At 36.0% G+C, this 16186-nt stretch overlaps 1 protein-coding gene across 7 annotated transcripts in view; it reads right to left on the bottom strand.

Moving 5' to 3' along the window:
- Nucleotides 1-1003: 1003 nt before the first annotated feature.
- Nucleotides 1004-16186, bottom strand: part of KLHL13 (kelch-like family member 13) — a 302378-nt gene continuing 287195 nt past the window's right edge. For all 7 annotated transcript variants that reach the window (XM_005859453.2, XM_005859451.2, XM_014534190.1 and 4 more), the window contains 3 exons: nt 10915-11710; nt 4759-4872; nt 1004-2588 (listed from right to left, as the gene is read on the bottom strand). In XM_005859453.2, the coding sequence (XP_005859515.1) occupies nt 2101-2588; nt 4759-4872; nt 10915-11710 (1398 nt within the window). In that variant the 3' untranslated portion in view covers nt 1004-2100. The remainder of the gene's footprint in view (nt 2589-4758; nt 4873-10914; nt 11711-16186) is intronic.

The following is a 16186-nucleotide window of genomic DNA, read 5'->3' as shown; positions in this document are numbered from 1 at the left end:
GGGATATGGGTAGAAGTGATGCATGCCTCTTTCAAGCCTGACCCCTACAGCTCTCACACCTGCAATGCTCTACTTTTCTTCTGCTGACTGAATGGAGAGGATGCTGAGGAACTAAGAGACGGAAGAGGCCACAAGATGGAAAGAACCACTGTTGCTTGGAGGAGAGCCGCCTGACCAAGAACACCCACACTGGACTGTGGCAGGACCGTCATTCTGTCCTAAAACTCTCCTTTTTTAGGCAGAGGTTAACTATGTGCAAATGGCTAAATCTGCTCTGCCTGTAAGCAGAGAACTGCAGTCACTAGACCAGGTGCTCTCAGTTCAGAATTATCTTGCCAAAGGAGATCTTTCAAAATCATACCAGGCTTCTCCCAACATTCAAAAGTAACACTGATGGGAAAATTGTTTTTTCTTCATTATGTTTAATTCAAGACAGAGGTAGTGAGATATGCATTCATAATTACCCACTGGTGAAGAAATCTGGCAACACTCTAGTTGTTTTGCTATGGTTTGAAAAGTTTGGTTCAGATTCAATCTGGTCATTTTCAGATAAAGTAGAAAAGATCATGCACATGGCCCTAACATAAGTCTCAAACAATCTTTTACAAAAACATTTTTCATTTGTCATCCTAGCTCAAGAACAAATATCTTATGTCGTTTTACACAATCCCTTCTCATTAAGCAAGATGGATCTTTTTGAAGATCCGGGAAACTGACTTTATAATTTAGACATATCTGGCATTATTCCTGTGGGAATGAAGAAGAGCCAATTAGCATCTGCCATGAACCAATTCCTCAAAGACAACCAGCAATGCGTTTTGACCAATGAGGTTAGATCTGGTCAAATCATTTTTTTCCCTTGAATGAGTCATTAATATGAATTAATCCAAGCTGTTCAGTGCTCTGAGTTCTGCTCATTTGAATCTTGCTATGGCAAAAAGGGGGGGGGGTATTCAATAAAAGGAAGTCAAATCAGACAACAATGAGATTCTTCAGACCAAAATGACATTAAATGTTTTTTTTTATTGAACAAAAAGATAAAACATGAAAGTTGAATTCACTGAGCAAAAGCAGCTTGCCAGGTGAAGCTGCTTTACTTTGTGCTAAATAACCTTATGAACTGAGAGTATACAGAATACATACAATATGGAAGTTACCTCAACAGCAAAGGAGAAGGTGTAATTTACAGTTTTGGAAGGTAAAATTGGGTCGACAGATTTTTTTGCTCAAAATTTCCAGCCCTCATCCACTTAATTCAGCATGACTCTACATATGTGCATTCAGTATGTACATACTGAATTCCCATCTTAATGGAAGCTTCTTTTTTAAACAAATTTATTTTTTTTACATTTATTTGACGTGCCATTCAATTTTTAAAGTTTCGCATTTGATATTTCTATGTGTGTGGATGTATTTATACACACTTTAAAAACTCCCAACCCTTGTTTATAATTAGAGGGGCATGCTGCATTTTAAAAATTAATATTGGTGAATTTCAGTTACTCTTTCTCCTGTGCGTCTAAGAAACTTTATATATTCTCAATGCACCCACACAGACAGGTGGGTTGACAGATATGTCAAAAATGCTTTATGAAAAGAGGGAGGTAGCTCATGCGAGTTGGCAACCTTTGTCTATTGTTTCTGTTGGAGCAGGCTGCCTCCCTTTGACACTTTACAATCAAGATGAAAGGAAAACTTTTTACTTGAAGCCTAGTTAGCACAGTTGTATATTTACTACAATCCACCTTCAATGTGATTTATTGGGCTTTCTAATGTAAGATGACAAATACCTCATACCCAGTACACAGCATCAAAAAAGCACTGAAGAAACATTTTAAAGACAATAACTTTTTTTTCTTTTTGTATGTTAAACATCAGCTTCTATGGGGTACATTTCCAGAATGGTTTTTGTTACCACTTTATAAACACTCTAAGCCAAACAAACAGCACAAATAACATCAATGTTGTCTTTTTTCCAATATCTGCATCAATTACTGGAGGCTAATCCTAACATACACTATTTAAGAGGGGGCAGCAAAAGAAGAGAATCATGACACATTGCAAAGATAGGACTACAGCATCTTAGTTGTAGGGGTGATCTTAAGGTGCAGAAAGAGGGGACTCTCTAGAAGGTGATGGTGTGGTTTCTTCAGGTGGAAAAACTGTGAGTGTGCAAGCTCGGATGCCACCAAGGGACTCTGGGAGATCAAAAACCTTATGCCATTCATCTTTATCTGGATCATATTTCTGCACTATCTCTACCATACAACGATTATTCCAGGAATACCCACCAACCACATAGATTTTATTTTCAAAGACAGCAACCCCAACATCACTCTGCCCTCTTAACATGGCAGCAATTGGGGTCCACTGGTCAAGGATAGGTGAGTAGTATTCACAGCTTAGGACATCATCATAATCACTTGTTCCTCTGAAGTGATTGCCACCAATGACATAGAGCCTTTCTCCAACTGTACACATGCAATGCAGACCTCTGACGGTGGTCATTGGCGCCTTCTGAATCCATTTGTCAGTATCAGGGTCAAAGCACATGAGCTCCTTTTGGAAAGTGTCATGAGTAATTCCTCCTAAATAATGAAAACAATAGACATGAGGTAAACAATTATAAAAATTCAAAAGTAAATAAAAGGCTCTCTGTCATAGATAATTAACTTCTAGCCTCAGTTATGACATTTTATAGCTTATGAATAGTATTCTTATATATGTCTGCCCTCTCTATATACTTTCCCTGGATTAAAAAGAAAATAACATTTTCATCTTCTTAAAGAACAAAAATATAGTTTATATTATTGCAATGACTTTGTAAAATAGAGACCCATGGGATTTAAGAGACTTTACTGAATGGAAAAAAAAAAGTTGTCCCTTTTAGAGTTGGGTCTGCAGTATATTCCAACTACAAAGCATTATTCACTCCTAATGCTTTTAGCAGGCACCCTCTGGGGGCAGAGCACAGGGCTGGGGCATTTAAATTCTAGGTGCCCATTTCCTCACTTGCTAAATAAAAATATGTACGCTAATTATTTCATTAGGACTGTGACTATGACTATGAATTGAAATAAATCAAAATGCTTTGGAAAAGTTGAAAGTGTTGTGCAAATGTACAAGCTTATAAGAATGTTCAGAATTATTTGTTTCTGTAGAGTTGTTGGTAGGTGGGCTGAGGGTGGGTAATGACACGTTCTATCAGCATGGACATTTACAAAGTTAAAAAATTAGCTTAATATATATGGAATTTTGTATGTGCAATAATTGGTTACTGATCAATTGAATTACCATCTACAAAGTGTATTCTTATATCACAAGTAAATCAGTCTGTACAATAAAAGAATCACACTGTATGTTCTGAAGATTAGGGAGAGAAATAAACTAATTTTCAGCTATATCATATCAAAGCTCCACTATCTGGTGGTCAGATGGAAATCACTACTTTTTTCTTTTGTTTTTTAAAATTTATTTTTGGACTTTACAGAATTATCAGAAGGCAAAACAGTGTTCTTTGGTTTGAAAACTCAGCTATGGTTCCTATCTTACTCTTGATTATGAAGGCCATGTATACAATATATGCTAGTTATGCCAAATCACCACTAGAACAATCCAGATGTCATTTTCCTCAGAGGATTTGGAGCTCTCATAATGGCATGGCATCTACACACAGAAAATAGATAGGTGGTATAAATGATTGATTAGTGGAGGGTATGATTTTCTGGATGACTCAATATAAGACATCCCATAGTTACTCATAAATTTAACACCAAAAACCTGCCAATCTCACAATCCAGGTATTTCCCTTATCCTTCTTGATTGCAGATTTCATAGGGCAATGTTCAGAGACTCAGAGCACAAACATCACCTGAACACCTTTGTTCTCATAATGTAACTGCTGGCCTGGCACTGGCAGGCCCTCAAAAGAAGGACACATTGTCTGAGGCAGTGGTCAGCAAACTGTGGCTCGCGAGCTACATGCAGCTCTTTAGCCCCTTGAGTGTGGCTCTTCCACAAAATACCGACTTCTGCGCATGGGCCACGAAGTTTCAATTGTACTGTATGTGCGCGCCCGCACGTGGTATTTTGTGGAAGAGCCACACTCAAGGGGCCCAAGAGCCACATGTGGCTCACAGCCCCAGTTTGCCGACCACTGGGAGGTAATCTGTGTCATAGCCAAATGATAAGAACCTGTCTAACAAAAGAAAATTTCAATACCAGAGGTGAACATTACATTAAAATAAGACTCTTTTCTAAATTCTATAGAAGAATGATTTAAATACCAACAGTTTGAGAATGAAAGTTGCTATGGGGACACTGTAAGCGAACTGTAGCTGGTTCAGAATTTTTTATTAGAAAAATATATGTGTGTGTGGCCAAAATACATTTATCTTCTAAAATCAGCATAAATTATATTTTTATTTTCCATTTTCTGGATTATTTTATTAAAATTATATAGAAATATAATGACAGTTAAAAGTTTATGTGTTGCTCTAACCGGTACGGCTCAGTGGATAGAGCGTCAGCCTGCAGACTGAAAGGTCCCAGGTTCAATTCCGGTCAAGGGCATGTACCTTGGTTGTGGACAACATCCCCTGTGGGGGTGTGCAGGAGGCAGCTGATCAATGTTTCTCTCTCATCGATGTTTCTAACTCTCTATCCCTCTCCCTTCCTCTCTGTAAAAAAATCAATAAAATATATATTTTTTAAAAGTTTATGTATTATATTAATAGGACTTGAATCATAAGTGCTTACCTGAAATATACATTACTCCTCCATACACAGTTCCAGCATGGCCATAGTGGGGCTCACTCATTTTGGCAACATAGGTCCATTCATTTGTTCTTGGATTATAACATTCTACTGTAGCTGTTGTTTAAAAAAAATGAAGAAAATAATTCATAACTTCAAATTTTACAATTAATTATTTTTAGGTGGAAGAATCATAATATCCAAATAACTGAAACATATCTATTATAGGTATGAGATATTCTTTGGGGGGTCTCATCTTAATTATTGATATTATATTAATAATTTGAACCATTACTACATGTTACATTAGACTAGATACTTAGTGTAATAATCTAACACATTTCTGTCACTGCAGAAATCACTAGGATTTCTTTTCTTGTATACTTGTAATTTGACATTGCTCCCAATTTAAAAAATGTGAGAAGAAAAGAAAAAGATAATCATAAGGGGAAAAAAATTTCAATTCTAGGCCCCCGTGTTTATATACCATATAGAAAAAAAAGGTTAATAGATATAAAGCAAAATTGTAAGTTGAGAATAAAAGTATGCACACTGCTTGGTATATGTTCTCGTGCTTATTGCTTTATTTCATATCCAGACTACAAAATGGACACTGACAATAATTTATCTACAACTATACATTAAAGCCAATAGTGTGTATATACCCAACACTGTTGCAGCCAATACTGCTCTTAACTTGAAAATGATTTGCAGCATAATATGAAGTTAAGATTTTTATTAGTGATACTTCCTCTCAGTAATAAATTTATAAATTTTAACAAAATATTTTAGAAAAGTGACCTCAACTTATTTAAATAACAATTTGTTATAAACTCAAAAATACAACAATGACAATCCAGACAAATAGAAAATATGAGCCTTTTCTAAAAGCACAGAGTCTAGATTGACTTGAAAAGTTTATACAATTTATTGCAGACACTGCCAGTTGCTAACCCAATTTCTTGTCTCCCTTAACCCTGCTTTCTTACTAACAGAACCATAACACTCTCAGGGAAGCACTGTGCCAAATTTAAAATAAAATTCAACATGTGAGGTCCCCTTCAAGCTGGAGATGACCATATAATATAGTTCTAGACAATGAAATGGAAGCGGAAGTCTACTGAGTAGAGCTATTTGATCAAGCCACTGGAATAAGGTTTTGCTACTCGCAGCCAAATGAAATTCTAACTGATGAATCATCCTTTGAACAAGGTTTCCTATTTAAGAAATAACATGGCAAAACTGGAGAGAAATTGAGAGTACTTTTCTACTCTATTCAATACTTTCATTTCTTCATCAAATTCACTATGTGAAGTATTTAATTCTCCTCTAACACCTTTTACTAATTTCCCTTTCACTTAGTTTAGATTTGAGTTTTCAGTCTTACTCCAAAGGCTTTTACAATTCTCATTCTGATCTATTCCCTTGTTAGTTTTGTTCTCTGCTTCGGGCTTGAACCCTTAACAACTCTATTTCTTCTAAACCCTTCCATAAAGTAGCAAAATCCTGCAAAATCTTTCCCCCAAATAAGATGGGGGGACTTTTTCACAATTAATAACGAGCTAAAACTGCCATATATTGCAGTACTGTTTTGACTAATTCCAGTTACTGATGTCTTTAAATGTGCATTTCCATTTGCCTTTAGCATGATTTGCACCTACTTGACAAGCAAACTCCTACCGAATGGACATTATTATCTCCCTACACTTATAGAAAATCTAGTAGATTGATTGGTACTTGGCATCAGCAAAGTAATTAATGATAGAGTTTTAGTTGATAAAAAAAGGAGTCTAATCACACATCCTGTCAGTAAAAGGTTTTTAAAAATTTAAAAGACTTCCAGAGATTATCTTTCCCATCTGTTTGAGGTCTAAGACAGATTTTACTGTAGTTCTGTGTTTTTCTCAATGAAGAACTCTGCTTTGAACTTTGAAATTTCTAGAGTGTAACAGCCTTACCTTATGTCTAATTCAATCTGTTTTGATGCAGTTTCCACTAGTTTCCTCTTATTCCTTTTATAGTGAAACTAGAAATTGAATGACTACTCACTCTTTATGATCATTAAATTTTACCTATGTAGAAAGATAATGCTATTTTTCTGTCAGTAAGTTAATTGCACTTTTTTCCTAATAGAGGATATAACAATCCATCTATACATATATAATCCATCTATACATATGTATAATTTCTCATACAGAAGTCCCTAAGTATAAGATGGCTATTAACCACCAATAACATAATATATAATAGTTCATCATCTATAAACGTGTCTTCTTCTAAATAATCGATCTCCTTTAGCTCTTCCCATCATGTAATTTCTAATGTCCTCATGCAGAATTGCTGTTGTTATTAGTAAAGTCAATAGTAGTTTAAGAGAGAATATATTTAATTAAAAAGTTTATATATATACATGCCCTTATTTCTGTTTTCCATATTTACAAGTTTAGTGCCACAAATTCAATAGGGTAGAAACAAGGGATGATGCAAGGCAAGGAGCTGGAGCCACAAGCAGTGGTTCCATCATATGAGAGTTGGGACTGGTAATGAGGTAACTGGGAAAATCTAGAACAGGGTCAGGCAAACTACAGCTAGGAAGTCAAATCCAGTATGCCATCTGCTGTTCTATGAGCCACAAGATAAAACCATGAAAGGTTTCTACATTTTTTAAAAGTTGGGAAAAATCAAAGGAAGAATATATGAAAATTTTATGCATTTCACATTTTTGTTTTTGTATATAAAAGCTTTATTAGAATACAGTCTCATCCATTTGTTTATAAATTGCCTATAGTTGCTTTTGCAATATAACAGCAGAGTTGATTAGTTGTGAAGAGTTCCTACAGCCTGCATAGCTGAAAATATTTTTTTCGGGCCCTTTACAAAGGTTTGTTGACTCCTCTCATCTTCAGTAGTCTGGTAGCCTGGTATATAAATTAGAGACCTTATCCAACTAAAGAATTAGGTTGGCTGTTGCACATATATTACCAGGAATCTTATTTTCTCAGGTGATTCCACTGGAGTCCAGAATTGGTCCCAAAAGGTGATGTTCTTGGAGATTGGGAAAGAGATTAGGCCTGAAGAAAACCATCTGGACAAAGATGGCTCCCATAGATGGGGGGATGGGCTCTAGAATCCTAGAGTGCCAGCTAGTGATTTGCTGCTTAATGAAGAAAACGCTAAATCCATTAAGGGATATGGAGGCATTTGATAAATTTCAGCAAGTTTATTTGAAAAATCTAACTTGTTTTCTATTAAGTTATTTCATTATTTGAAAGCTTGACTTATTAATATTTAACTGAAGCGAGAGCTATCTGAGCTGTCATATTTCTCTTCAATATAGAAAACCTCAATGGAAGATCGATTGCTTATATGACATAATTTTGAAAGATGCCAGAAATAACTGACTCCTTTTTCACTTAAGTGACAGTTATTCTTATGCTTCTCCTACTTTCCCATTGTACCTGATGTCAAAGTAAGGCAGTGTTTCTAAGGAGTTATATTTCAGCAAAATGCCAGGCTCATACACACAATAGTAGTATCATTTTGATGTACTGTGGGCTTATTACCATGCACTCCATGAAAATACTTAAAAGGGCAAATGCATTAAAATTATCTAAAATGCTTTGCAAATGGTGTGACTTTTCTTTTCATAATCATTGCCTGTATATAATTGATGTGCTGGTATTAATGAACCTGTTAAATTGTTGATGTTTCTATCTCTCTCCCCCTCTCACTTCCTCTCTGAAATCAATAAAAATATATTTAAAAAATAATTCCTTTAGAACCCAAATCTGCTATTATGCAAAAACAATGGGTCCAAGATAATTGGAGAGGGGAACTGACACATATACTTTTTTAAATTATGCAAAGAAAAACATTATTAACAGAATCCAGAAGAACTTAATGATACTGTTCTTTTGGGATGTAATTGGGGCAGGTTACATCAGGCTTGGTTATATCAATAATAAAGAATGTGACAAGATGGGACAGTTCACTTCTTGCTCCCACTTGCGGTTAGCATAGGAGGCACATTAAGGGAGTGGGATGGGTCCAGAAAAAAAAAATGAAGCTTCTTGCTTCTTTGTTTTATGTAATGGCTCCTTTGGCCTGAAGGTTCTCCTGGAATCAAGAATTTTACTTTGAGTGCACTTGATAAGTCAATCACATAATTTTTTAAAACAACTTCCAATATATTTTAAGTTAAAATACTTAGTATAGACTGGATTTGCTGGGTATGTTGATTTTAAGGGAAGCAATCATTTTCTACAAAAGTTTAGTTACCTATAGATTATAGGAGATGATTTTAAAGGGAAAGAATATCAAATAGTTGGCCTTTAAATGTTTCTTTTCACTTTCAAACTGAAACACAGATCATTTTTAATAAGATATAGAGGTGTTTTCTAAAAGTCATGAGCAAGGAAGCCAGACACTTGCCCAATGGGGTAGTCTGCTCCTTGTTCTCCACTAAGTATAACATGGGAAGAGCTCAAACAGGGTGGGGAACAAGTCAGAAAAATAAAACCTCTAGCTTCTTGGTTGTATGTAATGACTCTTCTTGGCTTAAAGATTATAGATTCTCAGAAGAATAGGCCTCTAATTAATATGAGGAGCATATATTGAAAACTTAATAGCTGCATATTAACAGGGGTGATAACATCAACAAGCAAGCACAGACTGAAAAATTGAGCTATTTCCTTTGAGAAAAAACTATTTCAAAATGACCACTGACTGCCAGAGTTGATGACAAATAATTTGTGAACTCATAAAGATTATCTTAGACCCATGATTTTTCTAAGAAAGTGCCAAGTCACTGCTTGTATCTTGTGGATATTTCTAGATACCATAAGTTTAAAATAATATAATAACATGAAAATAATGTGTATGGGTTGACTGAGGTGACTGAAATGGAAATTCTACCCTCAGGGTACTAACATCTCAAATGCTTTTAAAAGTCTAATTATTAAAATATATTGGGAAACCTGTGTGGTTCATTGTCATGGAACCTAGTCCAACAATCTAGAAAGTTTGGTCTTCGAAAAAAATATCACTGTAACAACAAAGGAGGAAAAAACTGGGTAGGAAAGATCAGTACCATTAAGACTATGTCACTAACAAGTAAGGACCTGATAAGCTGAAAAGTATAAGAGCTGAGAGCTGTTCTTTTTGTCTCCGATAAATAGCTTACTCTCAAATCCATTAAACTACTTTTTATTTCTTAGACTACTGAAGAGAAATATTCTCATAATTACTCTTAATTTATCCCAAGCCAATATTTTAAACTTTCCTAGCATTCTGGAACCTGGAATACTGGATAACTACAGGGACTCTATAACAGAAAATAAAAAAGAGGGGTGGGGGGGAAACCCAAACAATGATGGTCATGACAGATATGAAAGGCATGATATAAAATGTGGTTTTTCTTACTTCCCTTTGAACACCAATCTTATTCCAAGTTTATCTAAAATAACAGAAATATACCTTCTGCTTTTAATTTATATAGCCAAAGTACTGCTATGCTAACTGTACATATGACCAATCTTAGATTAGAAGAAAAAAAGAGTGACCATCAAAGTTTACCAGGTCAGTTTACAGTGAAGAAAACTGGTATTTCACCAAGAGAGAATTATTTTTAAAACTAATAGTCACAGATTATAATATTCACAGTAAATAAACATTGGATAATATTGAACTTTGTACATTTAATCTATAAAGAAAATTATCTTATTATGTGGCCTCTGATAGGTAACAGATTATGTAAAAGAAAAAAACAATAAAAATCAGTGCTCTGTAAGGAAGAATTTTAACCTGTTCGGTAAAATAGTATGTGGGCTTTTAAAAATGAAAAATTAGAGAACATGCCAAACTTCTGTCCAAGATTCTATTATAATTTAAATTAGCAGGATACACTTTGTAGTTAAACCTTCAAGATGAAAACGACACATACTGTGCAAATCAAATATTTTGCAACATATTGATGAATTTATGAGATATAATTTGTACCATGGCCAATAATAGATGCCCAGATAAGGCATACTGTTTGCCTCTGATATTTTCTATGAAAAAACAGTTTGAAATGTAACCCTAACTACATTTTCTTGTCTTTCATGTTAAAGAACTGTTTATTTTTTTATTTGACAAGAATTTCAGGGTAAAGAAACTTACGAAGTTCACCAGCTGCATTTCGCCCACCAACTGCATACAGATATCCTTTGAGGGCACTTAGGTGGAAGAAGGTGCGCTTTTCATTTAAAGATGCAACTTGCATCCATTTATTGTATCGAGGATCAAATCTGAAGACTGTATCGACAGCGGTTTTTCCTTTTGTGTCATAATTACTCTGTCCTCCAACAACATAGAGGAAATTTCCAATGACGGCAATGCCATGCTGGTACCTTGGGGCATCCATAGGGGCTAATGATTTCCATTCATGGGCCTTTTCATCATACATGCGCAATTCCTTGCTGACAACCAGCTGCTGCCTCAGCACTCCTCCTAGTGTAACCAAATGAGTGGTGTCAGACCGAATGGCAGTCCTGTCTGACTGCATAACTGGCTGCATGTATGGCATCATTTGGTAATTGCTGGCTTCCAAAAGGAGATTCACACAAGTATTGTCAGTTCTCATGAAATCCACGGTCTGCACATAATTAATCAGCTCTTGTGGTGTCATCAGTGGAAATCGTATGTTCTTCATTAATTTCGCAGCAAAGTCCATCCGAGGCTCTTCCAATCGTAGCCAGCGACAGGTAGCCTTAAAGAGCTCAAGTTCAGTGCAGTGCTTAAGGCTATTACTGGAAAGCACGAAGGCAAGACGCTCAAAGGGGAGTTTCAAGAACTCCCCAGTGCTTAGCAATGCAGGAAAATTCTTCAAGACGAAACTGTTAACGTATTTATCCACTTCTGTCAGATTGTAGGTGTTGGCAATCCGCCCAACTTCAACACAATTGTCTAAAGTGACCTATTAAGCCAATAAAAAATTAAAACATGACTACTTCCATGACACTCACATCCGGATAACATAAATACCTGTTCTGGAAGAAGAATAAATGATGCTTTTTACTGTCCATATAGATGCTAATAAAGATTCGTAACTAAATACATTAATGATCTAAAGAAAATTCACAAACCAACTTTACCTAATCCAGTAGAAGGGTGACTAAAAACATATAATCATTCAAAATCAGTAGGTTAGAAGTTACTCTAAGAAACAATGTTATTAGTTGATTATGGTCAAAATAATTACAATAAGTCCTCAATATTGTCAATACGTTCTTGGAACTGCAGTGAAAAGACATATAATGAAACCAATTTTACCACAAGCTAATTGATATAAACAAGAGTTCAATTCCTACTGCATCTCACCAATGTTATAATGAAACGACATTATTCAAGGCCCTGCTGTATTTTCTCTCTTGAAAAATGCGTGTTTCCCTCCCCCAAGAAATATTAATAAAATTCTGGCCAGATGGATATTTTGATAAAATAGAGGCTTATTCTCTTATAATTCATCTCAATCCTCCTTTCATTCATGATTCTTAAAAGTAACACAGCTAGAAGATCCACTAACAGAAAAGTTATAATACCTTATTCTTATACAGCAAGGCCATATATAACACTCAGCCAACATCATACTCAATGGGGAAAAACTGAAAGCTTTTCCTCTAAAATCAGGAACAAGACAAGGATGCCCACTCTCACCACTTTCATTCAACATAGTTATGGAAGGCAAGAGAAATAAACAAAAAGCATTCAAATTGGGAAGGAAGAAGTAAAAGTGTCACTTTTTTCAGATATAATTTATATATTCTTCTTCAAAATAGTGCTGGGAGCCTAGCTAGAGAAATAAGGCAAGAGAAATAAAAGAAATAAGAGGCATAAAAATAGGGAAGGAAGAAGTAAAAGTGTCACTTTTTGCAGACAGAATGATTCTGTGTATAAAAAAACCCTAAAGATTCCACCAAAAGATATTAGAAACAATAAACAAATACAGTAAAGTTGCAGTATACAAAATCAATGTACAAAAATCCACTGCTTTCCTATATACTAACAATGAAACTTCAGAAAAAGAAATGAAAAAAATTTCACTTGTAATTGCAAACAAACAAAAAAAATACCTAGGTAGAAAATTAACAAAGGATGTGAAGGATTGTATACTGAAAACTACAGAGATTGAAAAACAATAAAATGAATGGAAAGATATTCCATGTTCATGGATTGGAAAAAATCAATATAGTTAAAATGTCCATATTACCCAAAGCAACATACAGATTTAATGCAATCCTGATCAAAATCCTAATGTCATTTTTTAAAAATATATTTTTATTGATTTCAGAGAGGAAGGGAGAGCTAGAAACATCAATGATGAAAGAGAATCATTGATTGGCTGCTTCCTGCATGCCCCACACTGGGGATTGATCCTGTAACTCAGGCATGTGCCCTGAAAAGGAATTGAACTGTGACCTCCTGGTTCATAGATTGACACTCAATCACTGAGCCAGGCTTGCTTGGCCCCAATGTCATTTTTTTAATAAAAAAGGACAAAATACCCTGAATAGCCAAATAATCCTGAGAAAAAAGAACGAAGCTGGAGGTATTATACTATCTGACTTCAAATTATACTACAGAACTACGATAATCAAAACAGCATGGTATTGGCAGAAGAAAAGACAAACAAATCAATGGAACAGAATTGAGAGCCCAGAAATAAAACCACATATATATGGGCCAATAACTTTTAATATGTTTTTATTGACTTGAGAGAGAGAAGAAGGGAGAGGGAGAGAGAGAGAGAGAAACATCAACCCAAAAGAAGAACACTGATCAGCTGCTTCCCGTACACACCCCTACCAGGGATTGAACCCACAACCTAGGCATGTTTTTTAAACCATTGACCTTTTGGTGCACAGAATGATGCTCAACCAACTGAGCCACAACAGCCGGGCTGGGCAAATAATTTTTTACAAAAGAGGCAAAAATACACAATGGAGAAAAGAAAGCTTCTTCAATAAATGGTGCTGGAAAAGTTGGAAAGCCACAAGCAAAATAATAAAAGTAGATTACAGTTTGGCCCCATGTATAAATATCAATTCAAAATTAATCAAAGACTTAAACATAAGATCTGAAACAATAAATTACATAGAAGAAAACATAGACTCTAAACTTATGGACCTTGGTTGTAGAGAACATTTTATGAATTTGATCTCAAAGGCAAGGGAAGTAAAGGAAAAAATAAATGGGACTATATCAAACTAAAAAGCTTCTGCACAGCAAAAGAAATCAACAATAAAACAAAAAGGCAACCAATTGAATGGGAGATGTTATTTGCAAACAACAGTTCCAACAAGACATTAATATCTAAAATATATGAAGAAATCATACAAATCAACACCAAACAAACAAACAATCCAATTTAAAAAATGGGCAGATGACCTGAACAGATATCTCTCCTAAGAAGACATACAAATGGCCAACAGATATATGAAAATACTAGAGGCCCAGTGCACGAAATTCATGCACTGGGGAGGGGGTTTCTCTCAGCCCTGCCTGCACCCTCTCCAATCTGGGATCCCTAGGGGGATGTCTGACTGCCGGTTTAGGCCCAATCCCCATCACAATCCTGGACTGCTTGCTCCCAACCGCTCGCCTGCCTGCCTACCCGATTGCCCCTAACAGCTTCTGCCTGCCAGCCTGATTGCCCCCTAACCGTTCCCCTGCCAGCATGATCGATGCCTAACTGCTCCCCTGCCAGCCCGATTGCCCCAACTGCCCTACCCTGCTGTCCTGGTCGCTCCCAACTGTCCTCCCCTGCCGGCCTGGTCACCCCTAAAGACTGGTCAAAAGTGAAAGGAGAAAACTCATATTGTTAATGGTGGGGAGAGATCCTCATCCCCTCCTGTTGCTCGTAGGAGTGAATTTTTTACAATATCCTGAGAAAAAGAATTTTCTGAGACTCACATGGGAGAATGAGTGATTTTTATTTGTGTGGAATAAAATCCGAGTTTCCGGAGTCCAATTTCCTCTTGCCCCACCATAGAAGAAGTGTAGCTGTGGCTTCAGCAGAGCTAAAATCAGAGCCAGTGTCCAGAGTTTCATTTCCATAACTGAGGAGTGTCCAGTCCTGCCTCACACTAGCTTAGCTTGTGTTCCCCACTGTAATCCATTAGTCCATTGTATGTGGGGACTACATGGCTGTGGGCCACATGGGCAAATGCAAGAGAGCCAAGAGCCACAAGAGCCAGGAGCAAAAGAAAATGAATTCCTATGTTTGGGGGATTATGTATGCCCCAATTTTTGAGGGCTTGCATCGGGTCCACCCATTCTTGCCAATCCATGGTTCTCCAGTGATTCGTAGGGAATAGGCTGGTGGTTTCCTGGGGAGTGTAAAGTTGCAGCTTCCTGGTGAAGCTGCCCAGATGGTCATGCTCATAATGTTTGGCCTTCCTTTTGCTTCTTTCCTATTATTAATAACTAGCTAATTACAATGGTATCAATATCAGGAAATATTATGCAAGAAATAACTCAAAACACAAGCCTACCATACAAATGTCTGTGTATGTATACAAACACAGTAACAGGCAAAGTACTCAAATGTTGTTTTTTAAGTTAGTCAGGATGTGTGTTCACAAATGTCACATAAACCTCATTAATGCAACTGTGTGGTTAACAGATTGGCAGATGGTTAAAAGGAAATTGGCTAATCCTTCTATTATTCTATTATTTAAAAGTTGAAATTATACTAAAATCATTACTCCTCTGCATAAAATAACAGCTCTAAGGTTAACACACACACAAGACAGATTGATTGCTCAACAATTTGAACTCTTTTTTAGAAACTGACTTGCTTTACAGAAGTCGCCAAAAAGTTTTAATTGCTTGTTATACTTAATAGCTATGTATTAGAAAAATATCTAAAATAGAATTATAACACAAAATTACTAGAAAAAATAAATTAACCACTTATGGAAATTTGAAATACAGTTAGTTCAACACTGTTCAATACCTTGGATTTCTAATGTAGTCAATAAAAAGTACATTTTAATCCAATTTAACTGTGACAGGTTGGTGTCTCTTATAAGTTCAAAGTGTGTAAATCAAGTTATAGTTACTATCCAATTGTGCAAACTACCTCAGGTAGAAGAGATTCCTGTTTAGTGTAAGGCAAGCATGTCAAACTCAAAGGCTAACACGGGCCGAAACTGGTTTGGCTCAGTGGATAGAACATCGGCCTGCAGACTGAAAGGTCCCAGGTTCGATTCTGGTCAAGGGCATGTACCTGGGTTGCGGGCACATCCCCAGTAGGAGATGTGCAGGAGGCAGCTGATCGATGTTTCTCTCTCATCGATGTTTCTAACTCTCTATCTCTCTCCCTTCCCCTCTGTAAAAAATCAAAAAAAAACATTAAAAAAAAACAAAACAAAAAAAAAAACTGCAGATA

Source organism: Myotis brandtii, unplaced genomic scaffold (genome assembly GCF_000412655.1).
Source record: "Myotis brandtii unplaced genomic scaffold, ASM41265v1 scaffold126, whole genome shotgun sequence".
Taxonomy (NCBI): domain Eukaryota; kingdom Metazoa; phylum Chordata; class Mammalia; order Chiroptera; family Vespertilionidae; genus Myotis; species Myotis brandtii.
This window is presented reverse-complemented; position numbering and strand designations above follow the sequence as displayed.